The sequence below is a fragment of the Triturus cristatus genome, chromosome 10 (assembly GCF_964204655.1).
Source record: "Triturus cristatus chromosome 10, aTriCri1.1, whole genome shotgun sequence".
NCBI lineage: Eukaryota > Metazoa > Chordata > Amphibia > Caudata > Salamandridae > Triturus > Triturus cristatus.
In genome coordinates this window covers 306,827,970-306,845,912 of record NC_140593.1, presented here as the reverse complement: position 1 = coordinate 306,845,912, position 17,943 = coordinate 306,827,970, and the positions used below count along the sequence as shown (strand labels likewise).

General features: G+C 44.3%; 1 protein-coding gene across 2 annotated transcripts in view; it reads left to right on the top strand.

Annotated features, from left to right (window-relative positions):
* RPP38 (ribonuclease P/MRP subunit p38) overlaps positions 1–2,750 on the top strand; it is a 69,489-nt gene extending 66,739 nt beyond the window's left edge. The window contains exon 3 of one of the 2 annotated variants that reach the window (XM_085631267.1): positions 1,465–2,750. In XM_085631267.1, the coding sequence (XP_085487393.1) occupies positions 1,487–2,389 (903 nt within the window). In that variant the 5' untranslated portion in view covers positions 1,465–1,486 and the 3' untranslated portion in view covers positions 2,390–2,750. The remainder of the gene's footprint in view (positions 1–1,464) is intronic. The other variant, XM_085631268.1, reaches the window with a different exon arrangement.
* Positions 2,751–17,943: the final 15,193 nt, after the last annotated feature.

The following is a 17,943-nucleotide window of genomic DNA, read 5'->3' as shown; positions in this document are numbered from 1 at the left end:
TTTTCAGCATGCTGCAGACTTCTGTACAGCACAGCTTAAAGACATAGGGAAAGTCAATATATGCTGGCTAAACACTTATAAGGTCCCAAAGGCGAGACCTATTGGCTATGCCAATGCTTGTTTTTCATTCTTTTCCGATCCTACTGAGATAGTCAAATAGAAAAAAAGTCGGGCGCACCAGTAAGCGCATGTTGTGAAGATCGAAGAGAAACACAGATCCTCTGTTCAAAACACTATAGTGAAACTTCTATTAAGGGACCGTTTTTCTTGCCTTGCACGGCTTTGGAAACTGCTACATTGTGGCTTATCTCCCATATTTGTCTGAAGCAATACATTAAATGAAATGTAAATGGACTGTTTTCAGATAACTAAACCTGGAACATATTTAAGTTGATGATACTTGAGCATTTATCATCACAAAATGGATGATGTTTGACAAGCCTCACACCAACCGTAGCTGAATAATGATTATGATTAAGGATAGCACGTTAAAATCCAGATTCTAAGTTATATAAACTGAACATATTACGATTCTCTAAATAAATGAACACACTGGCCTAGTGCCCGAACCAAATGCCTCGTTTTTTTGCTCACCATGCCATTTCAGTTTGGACCCAGCCATATGCAAATCAGTCTCGACTCTGCACCCAATGGGAACAGTCCAGCCTGAACTGCCAGACCAGGTCCTCCCTGGACTGGAAACAAGCACCCTAGGACTGGTTTTGGGCTTTCAGCCCTCATCAGCCAGGATAGCTTGACTCCAGTGGCATGGAGAGCGCTTGACCCACGTCTGGGCATACCTGTCCCACTCGGGGTGACAAATGAAAAAAGAACAATTGATGGACAGAATGCAGAACAATGTCATACATTCACCCCAGTAGAGATCTGGGCCTAAATCCATCGTTTTTTTTGCTCACCATGCCATTCCAGTTTGGGTCCAGCCATATGCAAATCAGTCTTGACCCTGCTAGCCTGGCTGATGAAGGGTGATGCCCTGAAACCGGTCCCAGGATGCTTGTTTCCAGTCCAGGGAGGACCTGGCTCTCTGTTGCCCGTGTGCTTCTCTCCCACTTTCCTGCATGATGTAGTCACCCTTCTGTGCTTCGCCAGCTCCACATTGCTCTCGCCCGTTTGCTTTTCTTCATGCCCTATGCTCTCTCTTCTTGCCCTCTGTGTTCCTTCAGGGATGCTGTGCAGCATGGCTAAAAACCATTAACAAAGCCAGTAGGTCCCAAAGGTGGAACCTGGTGGCTTTGCCAATGCTTGTTTTCTGTATGGTGTTCTATAAAGTCAAATTATCAGTCGATTGAGTAATGCTAAATACTCTCCTTTGAAATGGTGAAATCAGTAAACTTGTACATCGTTTTAAGAAGGGCTCAGTTTTCTAAATGATTACATGGTCTGTAACGTATTCAGGTTGTTTGAAGGGCATACGTTAACACCATGTTTGTTTTTGTTTCACAGCTCAGGTGGATAGCTGAGTAAGATGGCGAACACTGCAACTGGTAAAAAAAAATCCATACCGAAAGTCAAACCTCTGCCTGTGAAAACGTCTTTAGACAACCCGTACACGATCAAGTGGAATACAGTGGTGGGAGAGGATATGCACTTTATACTTCAGACATTGCAAGAAAAGTTCAAACAACTTGGATTCCAAAAGATTGAGGCTGCAAACAGGCCAAGAAAGTTATCGTCTAAAAAAGGAAAAGGAGAAACAAAAGATCAGAGTGACACAAGTGAAGCAGACCTTGAAAAGAAGGGAGCAGAAGTTGCTGGGGTAGAAACATCTTCTTTAGAGGAGGCTACTAATAAACCTGGGTGGACGCACTTTGATCTCAGGAAGCAGCTTGCCATTGGGATCAATGAAGTCACTCGAGCTTTGGAAAAGAATGAACTGCATTTGGTGCTTGTGTGCAAATCTGCCAAGCCTCCACTGATCACCATGCACCTTATTGCACTAAGTGCCAGTCGTGCTGTGCCGGCTTGCCAGGTCCCGCGTCTAAGCGAGAGCTTGGCACCTGTACTTGGTTTAAAATCCATCTTGGCCCTGGGCTTCAGAAAAAACTCTAGTCATTTTACTGATGAAGTAGAAGCCATAAAGAAAAAGGTGCCTCCTCACCAGATTGCATGGATGAATTACACAGCAGTTGAAAATAAAACAAAGTCTTCTGCACCTGAGGAAGAGCAAATGAATGATGCCACGGAGGGTTCAGTGAACATTTCCCAAAAAAGTCTTAAACGAAAACAAGACGAAAGTCTTATGGAGACTTCTGAGACCAGACCTACACCTGGAATAACCTTACAGCCATTGAAAATAAAAAAGCTGGTTCCAAATCCCAACAGAATAAGGAAACCACCCAAAATAAAGAAAAGTATATCTAAGAACTAGTTAACACACCATGAAGCCGTGGGTTTTTATTTTCGTTTTTCAGTTTGCGCCAAAGTGAACGCGCAATTTATTTTCAGTGTATTAAGATATACTTTGGTCTACTTTTTTCAAATAAATCAAGCACACATTTTTTTTTAAATAGATTGGGGCATTCTTTTTGCATTATCCATTTGACCTTGGTTGAACAGATTTGTGTTTTGGCTAAAAATGTAAATACATAACTGATATTTTTTTACTAGTAAATGTGGGCAAAGAGCAGTGGTAAAGGAATAAAGTTCAGGAGATATGCCTATTCAAATGCCACACATCTCCAGATGTGGCCAAGTTCATGTTTTCACAGTCAAGCATTTTGTTGACGTCAGTTGGTGGAACTCAAGCTGATGAGCTGCGTGAGATATGCAAGGAGAGTCTGAGGGTTCAAAAAAACTCTCTGGGATCGTTCGTTCATTTTCGGGAAGTGTTGTCTCCTCAAGTAGTGAGGACACTGTCTTCGGTTGAACCCCTCGGTAGGAAGTGGCTGGATCCCCATTACGTGTTGCTGCATCTCAGAAACCGTGCAGTCAGAGTAATCCCTAGGAGTGTGGATCCTTCCTGCATTATTCAAATGCCAACTTCCCCACAAAAAGTTTAGCTTCTTTGTGAAGAGGCCACAGCTACTATTTCCTGACAGAGATTGAGATACTTTGCCTGTGACTAGTGTGACAGTATTGTTATGCTTCTTAGTGACATCAAATGCACAAAATGATGGTGATGGAAGGATGCTTGCAATATGTCTAACCTCTGGCAATCGCTTGGGGTAGCATTCTAACTCATTGTTCTTTTGCACACCAAACCACCTCAGTTCAGCATATTGCAAGAATCCTCCCATCACATTTTGTGTGCTTGATAAACCACCCTAGGTGGCTCAGGGTATTCCCAGTCGTGGGTCCCTTGCTCACTGAGCCATTGGAACCAAGCTATACCTGACTGCAAAGCCGAAATCGGCAGCAGCGGATCCTCAATTTGGGCAGAGGAGCGTCGCCTCACTGATGGGAGCACAGCATACATGAAATATAAAATGGTAATAAAATATTTTTATTAGTTTATTTTTCATCTTGCCATCTGAGCGTAAGGTCAGTGCGGGGCCATTGCTGGTGATGAACAGCAGCAGGGAAGAGGAGTGGTGGGCACTGCAAGTGCGCATGTTGGTGTGGTTGGGTATCTTGAGGGCCTGCCCGACATGCGCACTTTAAATCTCTCCAACCTGAGCTGTGTTGCACAGCCGAATGGAGAACAGGAACAGACTCCCAGTCCCTGAGTGAGTGCCAAGGCAGCCCGCTCCAACCAATCCTGGCGCTTCTCTCATGCTGTTTAACTGTATTACCAGCATGAGAGCAGCATCTGGATTGGTTAGGGGAGTTCACTAGGTTCTGGGAGCCTGTGCTGGAGCCACGAACTGCTGGAACTGGAGCAGAGCTCCAAGGCAGCGGTAAAGTAAACATTTAAACTTTTTAATTTTAATTGAATGTTTCTTTTGACTCACTGACAGGCACTCTGGAAAACTCGCAACTCCAGAGCTCTCAGTCGCAGCCTGTTATAAACACTATTTGGAACAGACCACGATTGAGAATTTTGGCATTGCGCCCAAGGGCATTGCATATTTCTGTTGGAAAACATGGGTTAAATCGCGGTGTTTACACCGCAATACCTTTACAACGCAAGTCATTACAATGACTTGCGCTGGATGGCGTTCTAACATCAGGAATAGTATGATTTACTATTCCAACACCTTTCCTACTGTACGTAGACTGGAGTTGGAATAGTAAATCATACTATTCCTAAGTCCAGCACCCTACAGCGCAAGTCGTTGTAACGACTTGCATTGTAATGCCTGCGTTGTAAAGGTATCGCCGTGTAAACACTGCGATGTAATGTCGCATATTCGTTTCTGCCAGTGCTGATCACCCCCTGACCTGCCTCACCACTTTAATTTCACAGCAGCCGCCTCTGCCAATCAGGGCGAAACCTGGGATGCTTCTGTTCCAGATCAGAGATGACCTAGCTTGGCAGTTCGGGCTGGACTCTTCCTATTGGAGCACGGTCAAGCCTGATTTGCATCCCGAGTGCTTGTCAGTGGTTAGACTTATTGCATGCATCCTCCCATCTCCTTCTGTGTGTTTGGTGCTTCTCAGTGACCACACGTTAAAGAATTCGAAGATGTTTTTTCACACCCGTCTCGAGGGATATCCGTTCAGACAACTCATTGGTGCCTTTTGTTTGCAAAATGACAAACCAATATGCCTCTACCTCCTGTGAACATGAAGCATTCAGGACACAGAAGGGGGGGGCAGAATTTCTGCCGTGGCATTGCCCTTGTCATGTAACATACTTGCAGGGAGTTATTCTGAACAGGGGACCGCTGCTTCCTCTCAGCATGCACCATTCAGAACCAAGAGGAAACCGTATGTGGTGCATTGTCTCTTATAAAGATGCACTTAATATGTAAAAGCAGGCACCAAGCAAGATTAGCTGGCTGTCTGCAGCAAGCAGCAACTTCCATGGACCAGAACCATTAGTATAAGTCTGTTCATATAAGCCATTCAGATACAAATTGTACTTTAGTGTTTCCCTCCGCTCCATTCAAACATAAGGCATGCAGCATAGAAGAATGGAGGACAATACCCAACAGTCCTGCTGTCCCTGGAATGTGTCCTTCCGCTGCATACCTCAGTGTTTTAAAGTAGTTTTTCTGGAAACATCAAAACAAGTGCTTCTGGGATAACCTGTCTAAAGTCTTTACTAAATGAACAAAGCTCAGTTGTGCTTAACGATCTTTCTGAATTAGCTAGTCTTCTACATTTTGTTTTCTTTAGTGTGGTGTTATTCGCATGTGCTTCTCTCACACATACAATTATGTAACCAGAATTCCTTGATTTCCATGTTTCACTTTTCGTTAAAATATGCCCTTAAACCAATACAGAATGCACCTGCAGGCTTACCAAAACCTCATGGCAAATATGAGCCAATATCAAGCTTGGTAATATTGTCATGTATTTATTTATTATGCGTCATTGAAGCACAGTACTTTTAAGATAAATATGTACGATTTCTGATAAATTCACTTTTATTTTGTATTTGTTCATACCGGCCCATCTAGCTATGAACACAAGCAGGAAGGGCAAAGATGCATGGGTATTCACATAGATATACTTGTACATTAAATCACTAAGACCTCGCCCACACTTTTACTCATGCACACAATCCTGTGCACTCTTGCTCTGTCTCACGCACACACACACACACACAGTCAAGGATTCCGTCATTCTCAACAGTATCCCTTTGACAGTAAAGTCTGCAGCAGCAGATATTTCGGTAGCCTTAAACGGAGCGAGTTATTTTACTTCAGGCAGCCAGATATCACTGCCTGTTCCACAGTTCTACAAAACTTTAAACAGAGGATTGGAAAGATCTTTTGCTAGGTCTTAAAGAAAAGATGGATGTAACACAGTTAATATGAAATACCACTAACAAGTTGTAGGACAAAGGAAAACTTCAGTATCATCACTGGCATAGGGAGGGTCATCCCATGAAGACTGGCCCTGTTACATGTGCTATTACACTTTCATTTTATTTACCATACCTTGTGGGCACTCCTTTGGTTTTTTTTTCCTTTCAGAGATAGCGCACACACAGCATTTGCATGTCTGTTTTCTGCTCATCAGATGCCGATGGTGCCTGCTCCATGCACTTCCCCCTGCTGCTTGCTTTCTTTTGCTCCAGGAACGTTTGAACACCCCGATCCTGTAACTGTATAATTCTATTTATGATGCTTTTAAATGTATTTGTTATCATCCCCATTTGTCTTGTAGAGCCGATGCCAAGACTCGAACCCGGTTCCCCAAGCCCAAAGTCAGCAGCTCTATTTCTTAGGCAACATCACTAACTTTTTTTTTTTACATCTTTTTATTGAAGGGTTACAAATTCTATAGTAGGCAACCAGTTACAATATGGTCTGAGCACGTTTAACATTGAGTCACAACCAATAATAAATTACTTCAGCATTCTAATCTGATACCAATTAGTCATTCATCAAGCAAAGTTCACGACTTCGTCTCCTGTGCCCTATTGGCATCTTTGTAGGGCTAGTGCAGATTTCCCCCTATAGTTCCATTTCCCCCAGATCAAATCCAACTTTTTTGTGCATCCCCTTCCCTTATGTATCGCCCTCTCTGTGATCATACACAAGTCCATGTCTTTCACACAGTCTCTGAGTAACATTGCTTCTGGAGCCCCCCCCCCCCCCCAGCATCTCGCTATGTTGTGTTTCAATATCATCATTCCCAGCGTCACCCACATCTGGTCTTTCCAGCTCAAGTCTGCCCCCTCCCACACATTTAGGAGGCACAGTTTCCATCTGGTTCTGCTGTCCCCCCCACAGACTCCTGCCAGTAGTTCCTAATCTCCGGGCATTCCCAAATCCGGTGGTAGAATGTGCCTTCCTGCCCACAAGCTCTCTGACAGTATTTTGTCAGTCCTCTATTCATTTTCTCCATGGTGGTTCTAGGTAGGTATGCTCTGTGGAGGATTTTCAATTGGATGAGTCTTAATTTTGCTGATCTAGCTACTTCTCGGGGAGAGTCCTGCGCCTCCTGCCAGGCGTCATCATCCAGTACTCCTAAGTTCCGTTGCCAGAGGTCCCGGAGTTTTTCAAGGGTGTTGGAGGAGTTATATATTCACTTTTTGTATGTCTGGGAAATTGCCTTCTTGTCCATGTAGTCTGTTAGGAGCCTATCCTCTAAGGATGAGGCCTCCAGGAGGTTAGTTCTCGGCAGAATAGCTGCCAGAAGGGCGTGACTCGCTTTGAGGTACCTGAATGATTCAGTCTAAGCCAAGTCATATTTTGACTGGAGTTCCACAAATGTGATCACCTCCTGCCTGTTCCAGAGATGTCCCACTGTAATGATGCCGATGCGGTCCCACTTAGGGAATCCCTTACTTGTGTACAGTCCCCCCAGTATCTCACTTGCCCAGAGTGGCGTATTTTGAGGCGGTTTATCATTCCACCCCAGCCTTTTGTTCACTCTGTGCCAGAGATTGATCGTGTGTGCTGTTGGTCCCATCAGTTTTGTCCCTTTTGGTTCCCTGTAGAGGGCTCTCAGGTATCCTCCCTCTACGAGCAAATATCTGTCCATCCTATAAGCCGGGTCGTCCTGGGGTCTATGTACCCATTGGTTAATCACCATCAACTATGCTGCTCAATAGTAACTTTCAAACTGTGGCAGTGCGATACACTCATTGTATCACCCCCGTATTAACTTCCGCTTGGCTATTCTAGGGGGCTTTCCGTCCCATAATAAGTCTTGAACCTTGCCTCCTACCGCCTAAAAACATGTTAGTGGAATTATAAATGGGGCGTTCTGTAGGGCGTATAAGAAGCGTGGCAGTCCCCTCATTTTATATAGTGCCGCTCGTCCTAGCGGTGAAAGCGGGAGTTTCCTCGACTGCTGGACGTCACTGTGGAGGCGCGTCAGTGGGGATTGTATGCTTTGCGTAAAAAAATGGTCTGGGTTGTCTGTCACGAATATTCTTAGGTATTGAAGCTCTCTGTTGCCACTGTAGGACTGAGGGGGCTCCGTTTAGTACATAAATTGTGGATTTTGACCGAGGTGATCGAATACCCTGATTGCTCTCCTAAGTTTCGGAGGATTGTCATGATTCGGGCTAAGTATAACAGGATTTCGTCTGCATATAGCAAAATGCGTTCTTCATTTTCCTGACCAGCGGAGGCCTCTGATAAGATGGTATCCTCTGATCCACACCGCCAGTGGCTCCAGGACAAACGCGAATAATAGCGGTGACAGGAGGGCACCCCTGGTGGGTTCCTCTCCTCAGCCGAAAGGGCACTGAGGATCTCCCGTTCACCACCTCTTGTGCCCTAGGACCGGTGTAGAGTAGTTTGATCCATGCCAGAAATTTAGGGCCGATCCCCATACATGTATGCCCACTCCACCGTGTCAAAAGCCATGCTTTAATCGAGCAACATTATTACTGCATCTTCTCTAATTGTGCCTTTCCTGCCTATTACAGACTGAAGGCGTCTTCAGTTAAGTGCCGTATTTCTGCCCGGCATAAATCCCGACTGGTCTGGGTGAATCAGGTGGGAGACATGGCGTACATGCCTGGTGGCGAGAATGTTTGCTAATATCGTTATTTCGGCATTAAGGAGTGAGATGGGGCGGTATGAAGCACATTGATCAGCTGGTTTGCAGATCACTACAATGAAGGCCAAGCATTGGTCCTCCGGCTACTTCTCACCTCTACACTCTCTACGTACATTTTGAGTAGAGCTAACTTGTTTTTTTAGGCACCAGTTTCCAATAGCTCAAATGCCTCCAGTGCAGCTATTTTATAAGGTATACTTGCAGCCAGTTACAAGCTGTCATTCAAGTTTGAGCCTGCTGTAGCCAATCTGAAGACCACACAGCCATCCAATTGCATCGGTCGGTGTTTAGGGATTCATACCTCCAACTAGTCTACTGAGCAGCTTCTGTTGTGTGTCATTCGGACTGTTACATAGTCATGAGCTTGTAATCTGCTGCAACCCCCAATCCCTCCCGCTACTCCTGTGCACCTCTGCTCTGCCCACACCTAGGCCCCACACTTGGCTGTTACTAATATCCACCTCTTTTGTGCGACCTCCGTTCCTGCTACAATCCCACCGTCTCCGCCTCTATCGCTGCTTGATGTGCAGTGAGTGCTGCTCGCATCTTTCACCTACTTTAAAAGGGATGCGCCCTGGTGCGCGTGGCTTTGGCTGAGCTCCTGCTGAAAATTAATGCCAACCCTGCATAAAGAACATTTAAATAACATGGGAGTGTGTTGCTACCCCCACAGTTAAGGTCTTTCTGTCTAGATGTGGCAAAATTGGTCTCTGTTTTTCGAATCATGATACGTTATATAGGCGTCTGGTGTGATTCTTGGGAGATGTTGATTGAATCGCATGCAAATTAGTTTGTGGGGAATGTGCTTCCTGCAGACTGATAAATATATGCATATGTAGGTACGGATGTCATGTGATTCCTTAGGACTTTTAAACATTTACAGATTGTAGGAAACTGGCTCTATATATACTACAACAAAATGAGGCGTAGTGTGTATAGAGTCCAGGTGACAATGCAAAACAATAGAGGGTCCCTGAGTCATAACATTTAAGGAGAGAAAGGCGGGGTACAATGAAACAACAACAGAGAACCTCTCCTTAACATATACTTAATAATCGGGTAATACCTCAAACATCAAAAGTACACTGTCCCACAAAATATTAGTTTATATTCTTTTTTTTTTTTCTTTTCTTTTCTTGTAGAAAATCATATATTCTCTGATCATATTGGCATAAAGGTGTATGCTACTGCTTTACACATTGCTTCGGTAGGTACTAGATACGTTATCATTATACCTTCTTTAGCTAGTTATTAAAGTTCTCCATTCATGTGTTTAAAACTCATGTAGACTTTCCTCACTTCTTCTATAGAGACGGATATTGCCCTACCTTAGTTCATGTTTGTGAGGACTGCCAGAGGATCTTTAAATCAATAGTTCCTGCATGGTAAGAGCCCTTGGCGCTCGTTTTTTTCCGCCTTATGCCTGCGGAGTCCTTTAGTAACTCTATAATTCCACCAGAAACCTTGCTCTTTATTTTAGCGTTTACCACCACTTGGTGTAATGGACAGGAATGTCCGCGTTCTACGCATACCTAACTTGTAGGTTTGCACGTACTTGCTCGGCGCCTTTAGCACATAGCTTTACAACATCGTTCTGTTTTCTTGCCAGGGCTTATCTCGGTGGATGAAAACAATTAGGCCCTTTGGCTTCACAACCGCTACTGTTGTGAGAGACTCAAGCTTTCACTACGTTTCATTTAGTAGTTTGTTGTGTTCCTTAGAAGTCATCTTCTCTCTTGCACATTCACTTAGGTATGGTGTTTGACTTGATTTTTTATAATAAAAAAAAAATAAATTCTCTTCCACACTTTTGGGTGTAACTATAGTGTCTTCCTGAGCACTACTCTATGGGAGCATGGCCAAAGCTTCATAAGGATTGTTTTGTATATATTATAAATGTGCTTATGTAAGTCTTTTTATTGTTCCCACAGATTAACTGTTGAAATAAAGCTCAAATTATTGTTAGATAGAGCCCGCTGTGCACCACGTATAAGAAATTTATTGGAAGTTTATGAATGACCACTTATCATCCAATGTATAATTAATTGACCAGCTGCGCCTTGACGAAGGAATCTGGGGTTTTGGACACCTCTCCGAAACGCGCGTCTGCGGTTTTTTAATGTTTTATCTCATGTATTTATGAAATGTATTATGATATGTATTGAGTTGTTGAGCTATGTCTGGTAGTATGATAGTGTCTTGTGTGATTGTAGTTGTGTGCCTGATGATGGTTGAGTGCATGTTTTGAGTTTGTTTGAACTCTGTTTTTTTGGGCTCCTATATTACTGATTTGATGTATACCACTTGAAAAAAGAATATTTAAAAATATTTTTGATAAATAAAAAGAATGTAAACTGTTTTGTGGGACAATGTACTTTTGATGTTTGAGGTATTACCCGATTTATTAATTATATGTTAAGGAGAGGTTCTCTGTTGTTGTTCTAGAGTCCAGGTGACCCCAGAGGTAGGCAGAGGTTAAAGTTAGATAGAACCTTACTCTCTATTTGTGGTAGAGTGGTCGAGCAGTAAGGCAGAGGACAGTGTTAAGCATTTGATCTACACCCTCAGTCAGCAAATGAATTCACACACTCATGAACTGAACTCTAGGCCAATTATTTTTGTATAAAAACTATGCTGTTTTATTTTTAGAACCAAGCAAGCCTGGCACAGGTAAGCATTACATACTTTACAGTAATAAGTTGCTGAATGTAGAACAGTTTGAAAATACAATAGGAATTGTACTTTGTTTGATTTACAGAGGATGCAGCAGGTTGCAATACTTAGCAAATTCAGTACATTGAAATGAATAGGCTTTTTCAGTAAATTACAGGTAAGTTACTTTTTATGTTTACTTTTCTAACTCCGTGCTGGATATCTAGATTCAGCACTTGGAGATTTCCTGCAAACAGGTAAGTAAATGCGTTTTGGTTATTCGTGCGATTTTTAAAGAATATTTCAAAACTCCACACTTGGAAACTTTTTGGGAGAAAAATTGTCAATGTTATCCTATGGAGGAAAAACAGGTTATCGGTTCAAAGGTAAGTTATCGACTGTGGGAGTTAAGGTTCTGGGGTTAGACTCGGGGGTCCCCCAGGGTCTGTGATGCACTCTTGTTACACCCTCAGCGGCACTAGGGTGGCCGAGTGCAGAGTGTTGAGGCCCAATGTTTTACAATGGGGGATAGGGGGCCTCCGGTTGGTGGCTGCTGGCAAGCAGGCCTCTGGGTTGTGGGAGCAATGCTCCTGGACTTTAGCTCAGGGGAAACAAATAATCACCATAGGTGCACCCTCAGCGGCACTAGGGTGGCCGGGTGCTGGGTGCTGTTTCGAGGTCGGATGCCCTGTTGTTTCCAATAAAGAACCTCCGGTTTGCAAATCACTGCAGGCAGGGAGACGAAGGACTTCTAGGTCCGACCACCACTTCGAGAGGTAAGTTGGGAAGTAAGGAGTTGGTTAGGCACCGTTGGTTTGGGCACACAAGGCAGTGGGGCGACTGTTGCAGGGGTGTCTTTTGGGGTCAGATCTTCTTACCGGGTCGCGGTTAGGGGGGCCTTCTGGATTTAGGCTGCAGAGGTCAGCTTGAGACAGGTCAGGGGCCGCTGGATCTCGGTTCAGGATCGCTAGGGGGACCTCCTCGTGGTGTTGGCTCACTCGAGCTCAGGCCGTGGAGAGTGGGGCGGATTCGTGGTCTCCGGATGCTGCGAGAGGTTGCAGTTGAACAAATCCGGTGTTCACGGGAGAAGCAGTCTTTGGAAGTGAAGGCAGGCAGATCCTCCTGTGTTTTTTTTTTTTTTTTTTTTTTTTTTTTTTTTTTTTTCTTTTTTTTTTTTAGGTTGCTGGCTGCAGGACACACCGGGATTTCGCAGGAGCAGGTTTGAGGGGGAGACAGGCCGACAGGGCTGGGGCCAAGTCAGTGGGTGTCTTCCTCTTGTTAGCGGCTGCACGGCTGTTCGGTCCTTCTTCTTTTCTTCTTGAAGCAAGGTTCAGGGGTGCCCCTAAATACTAGATTTAGGGGTGTTACAGGTAGGTAAAAGGCAGTGACCAGTGGGTGGAGTTGGCAGAGGTGGGCACACCTCTCTTCCGCACTTGTTTTTCATGCTGGTTTTCCCACCCAAAGTGGGGGTCAGAACCGGTGGGGAACAGTTGCTGAAATCAGCAAGTTGCCTGGGGAAGTTCACAAAGGCAGCAAGCCTTTGAAGCTTTCCATTCGTGAACCCTGCCCATCCTGGGGGAGGAGACTTGGCACCTTGTCCCAGGATGTGCATTGTTTCAGACCCCAGAGAGCAGCAGGCTCTCGTCCCACAGGTCCAGAAATATGTCTGGTGGTGGCAGCTAAAAGCAGCCACTCAGCCTGGACACTAGAGGTGGATTAGTTTTCAGGGGGCATCTCTGAGGTGCCCTCTGTGTGCATTTTTCATTCAATCCCACACTGGCATCAGTGTGGGTTTAATGTGCTGAGACGTTTGTCACCACCAAACTTCCCAGTTTTCAGTGTAGCCATTATGGTGCTGTGGAGTTCGTAATGACAAACTCCCAGCACCATATACTCTTAATAGCAGCACTGCACTTACAATGTCTAAGAATGGACTTGGACACAGTAGGGGTACAGGGCTCATGCACCTGTACCCTCACCCCTGGTATAGTGCACCCAACTAGAGGGGTGACTAATCTATGCCAGGGCAGTGGGTTGTAAGCATGGCACACCGGGTGTACCATGTCGACTCTTCACTTTGTTCTGCACCAAAACACACAGCCTGCAAGGGCAGTGAGTGAGTGTAGTGGTACAGGACCTCTAAGGGTGGCACAATAAGAGCTGCAGCCCTTAGAGGTCTTCTCTGGTCACCGTGCCCTAGGTACCTGTGTTACCATTTTCCAGGGGCTGACCTATGGCCAGAGATGCCAATTGGGTTTAGTTTTGGGGAAAGAACACAGGCCCTAAGAACCTGATTGGCAGAGACCCAGGGCACACCAAGTAAAATTGCATCAGTAGTCTGGCAAAAAGTGGAGGGGAGGTTACTGCAACAGAAACCCACTTTCCTACACCGATGCGTGTAGGATGCATGGTTCCTGGCGCTGTAGAGGTGTGTGGCACATGCGATCACTCTGCGCTGTGCCATATGTACACTGTCTGGCGTTCTTCCTTGTGGTCTGTTACCTTATACAGATTTTTTTTCCTGTCTTTAAAATCCAACAGCTGGAGCAGAAATCTGTAATGTGCTGAACTTGATAATGAGTCTATTTTGGTTGCAATTGGTGTGTGTGTTTGGAGGTGGGTATTGGTGGGGGGGGGCGTTAGTTTGGATGTCTGGTCCTGAGTGGAACTTCTGCTCTCGTACAACTTTTTCACTTCCTCTAGACAGCGCTGCAGCTGTGTCTGTTTCCAGTGGTAATTCCTCATTCTTAGTCCTCTAGACAGTGCTGCAGCTGCTTCCCTCATCCCAGGGGTAATTCCTCATTGTTTGTCCTCTAGGCAGTGCTGCTAGCTGTTTCTCTTGTCCCATCGGTAATCCCTCATTTGAAGTCCTCTAGACAGTGCTGCTTCTCTGATTTCATCTGTAATTCCTCATTGTAAGTCTTCCAGACAGTGCTGCTAGCTGCTTCTCTGGTCCAGTCAGTAACTCCCCCATTCTAAATCCTCTAGCCAGTGCTGCGTCTCTATTCCTTGTGGTAATTCCTCATTCTTAGTCCTCTAGACAGTGCTTCTATCTGCGTCTCTGGTCTCATCTGTAATTCCTCATTCTAAGTCTTCTAGGCAGTGTTGCAGCTGCATCTTTGGTCCTCATTTCAAAGAACGGGGTAACCCAAAGCAATCAAGGACCTGGGTAATATATGATACAAAAAACAGTGGTCCTAGACCTATATTTAAATTGAATTAATCAAAAATATTTCGATTTTACATAGTATTGAATAAATTACACAACGTAAAAAATGCAACGAACGACCATGAAATCAATCACCATATATTTATTTAAAGCAATTTGGTGAAAAACAGACAATAAATATCATTAGCAATTTGAGAGAGGTTGCTCCAGAAGGAGACATGCAGTGAAACGGGGTGCTCGTGTGTGAAGTGACGAAGGAGAATACTTCAACAAAATATATATAGAACATTTTATATGTCAAAGCAAAAACACAAGGAACGGTTGCAATTCACCGTCCTTTGGAAGTCTGGCCCAAGTGTATTCCCACAAACGTTGATATCAGTTCTCACTAGAAATCAATTCTAGGATGGCACATGAAAATAGTAAAGGGTCCAGACTAGATTAATTGGGCGTCGACGTTTCGATCCGACTTGTGACCAGAAGGGGGGGGGGTTTGATTCCTCTGTCTTGCGGATCTTCATCAGGACTGAACTGGGCAACCTGAAAAGGAGGGGGGCCAGAGGTCCGGTCGTTGCACTAGGGAATTACAAATCGTAACACAATAGGTATTAATGACAATATAATCTCACCCATCAATTAGGAGTGAGCAATGAGGTCCGTGGTTCCTTTAATGAATCCAAGGCGGAGGATATGAGTCTCCAACGTAATCTTAAAAGAGGAGGAGAAAAATACTTGAAACATTTGAGATGGCCAAAAACTATGAGTTAAGTGATGCGCACTAACGTGAATAGGTGATTACCTTAACACTTAGTGTCCAATGAATGTACCCTGGTGGGGTCAAGGAGATGATAACGATTCCAAGCCAGCTGCAAAAGGAAGAAGGGGGAGCTTAATTGTAGATTCTCCTCGTATTGATAAAAGGCCACGGTAATATATATATTCACTGAAAAAACAAAGTTTACAGGGACACTATAGTTAGGGCTCAGATTTCACTCGTACAAAACCAGTGAAATTCAGCAGTTCTAGTTACCTGAGCTAACAATTACTTATGCCCCCGCCAGTCACATAACAATTGCCCCTGAAACCCTTGTGGTGCAGGGTGGGGGGGGGGGGGTCCTGAGCTCCAGGATGCCCCCTCCGGCACTGTGTACAGTCGATGACTTAAATGATTTACAAGCAATGTGTGGAGCATTCACTTTCACAAACTGTTTTCTACATTTTGCCTGGTGCAAAAATCTTTCTGTAATACGGACTGGATAGAAACTCTTTATTCAATTCTGTATTGCCAAGACAAGAGATGATACAAATGTATGAACGCTCCCTTTTCATTAGTGTAACTTTTCTGTGGTATGGCCCGTGGTAGTCTGGTAAGGCAGCTCAGTGGGTTGAGCAATGCTAAGCTGAGCTAAGGTGATATCGGTGTCAATAGCTTGAGCTCTTACATAGATATCCATGTCCGTCATAATTGGCTCCACCTTTTATCATTATGAGACAAAGTAGAAGTATACCATTTATTTGTGGACTGTTACTTAAGTGTGTGTGCTATATAAATATTGCTACAGACATTTTTATGCTTAACCTCTTGATTTTGTCTTCTTACCCTGTCTAAAGGTGTTAATTTTTAAGAAGGGAATCTGCCCATTTCAAATGGAAATATTTATTAACAGCAGCACTGAGGAACCAAGCCTCCATCTCTGTCTTTACTCTTACACGAGGGTTTTTATATTTGGGTTTCACCCCTGTTACACCAGCTCAAAGCATGAAAACCAACTTTAACATAATTGCTCCACTATTCTCATATCACGTTGACAAAACATCAGACTCCTGTTTGAGGTGCAATGATTAAGACTCCCCTCCTCCAGCCCTGTAACGTAACATTGCACCTCATGAGCAAAGCACGTTATGCGCCACTTCAGTATGTGCTGAATACCCTTATTAAATAAAGTTCAAAAGTGTTTGTGAAAAAAAGTCGTTAAACTTCATATATTTATAACAAATTGAATTCCAGGATCTTCAGTAAAGATTACTCTTTTTGGTTTAATATTGATAAATCAGCTGTTTATGGCTATATACAAAAGCATTCATGAGTATGGGAAGTGGTACTACAGGTGTATGTACACTTTTACGTGTTGTTGAAAGCTGTTGTGAATTGGCACTGAAACGTCCAACTCCCTATTTTATGGAACAATTCTGTTTGTTTTCACAATGCCGTAACAATACGAGTGCCTACATCCACTGGCCGGCACAAGTTAAATGCATATGAAGGGGACACACCTATGCGCCTACAACCCGAAGGCCGGCAGCGAATTTGACATAACAATGGCTAGTGCTCCATAGTGTGTACCAGTGGAAAGCAGTCTGCCTTGTCCATGCTATGGCTCATGTAACAAAGAAAAAGTATTAAAAATAAAGAGCCCGAAAGAGTAAAAAGAACAAGAAGCAACAAAAGTATCTAACTATCTACGGAAACAGAGCACTCATCCACCTCCCCCCCCCTCATCTCCTTTGCACCTGATGATGGTCCTTACTCCAATCTGAGGTATTTAACACAGTCATGCTCTATCCAAGCCCCCCTCCTTTATGCACCCATGTCTTGAGTAGTGGTAGTAAGGCGTAGAATTTGCAAGAACCTAGGACAAGTCACCTCCCTAAATTCCTTAACGAAGCTGTAAATGGAGCCCAGAGTTCCATAAATGCATCAGCTTTATTATAAACCGTCATGGACATGTGCTCCATCGCTAGTGCAGTCCACAGCCCTCTCAACCATGCAGTGTGGTCGGGAACCACCATGGAATCCCAATGAGCTAGTAGTTCTAATCTTGCAGCGTTAAGAGCTAAAGCTATTTGTCTCCCTCTAAGTGAGCGTAAGTTGAGGGGTTGGGGAGACCTAGCAGAATATATGCTGGGAAGTGCTGAAAATGAGTGCTAAAGGCTTCATTAATGTCATTCAGAATCAGTTCCCAGTATCTCACCAGTTTGGGACAATGCCAGAGAAAGTGTACCAATGAGCCCGTCTGTCCGCAACCCCTCCAACAATTGGCGGAACAATCTTTATTCCAGCAATTTATTCTGGCCGGTGTTAAGTACCAATAAGATGCTACCTTGTACGCTGCCTCTGTGCCCTGGATATCCTGCGCTGTGTGGAAGGTTCTATAATATGTGTCTTGCCATTCCTTATCTGTGAGTGTTCTGCCTATTTCCTCATCCCACCTCAGACGGCCCTTGGATTTTGTGGATGCGGCGGCTGCTGAAAGTAGAGCATAGAGTTCTGATATGATGCGCTTACGTTGTTTTTAGTGACAAGCCATTTTTTGAATTGAGTCAATTGATGGGAAGCCCCTGTTCTCATTTCCGGGGAAGTTACCGGATTATATATGAAGAGATCGGATGATGGGAGTGCGTAGTCTTGTTGAAGCTGATCAAAGGGAATGATCCCATTCTGGTCAAACAGTGAACTTACCCTCTTGCAACCCTCTCATCCCACCGCTGAAATGATTCTGACTTACATCCAGGGGGTTAGTCAGGATTGTCTA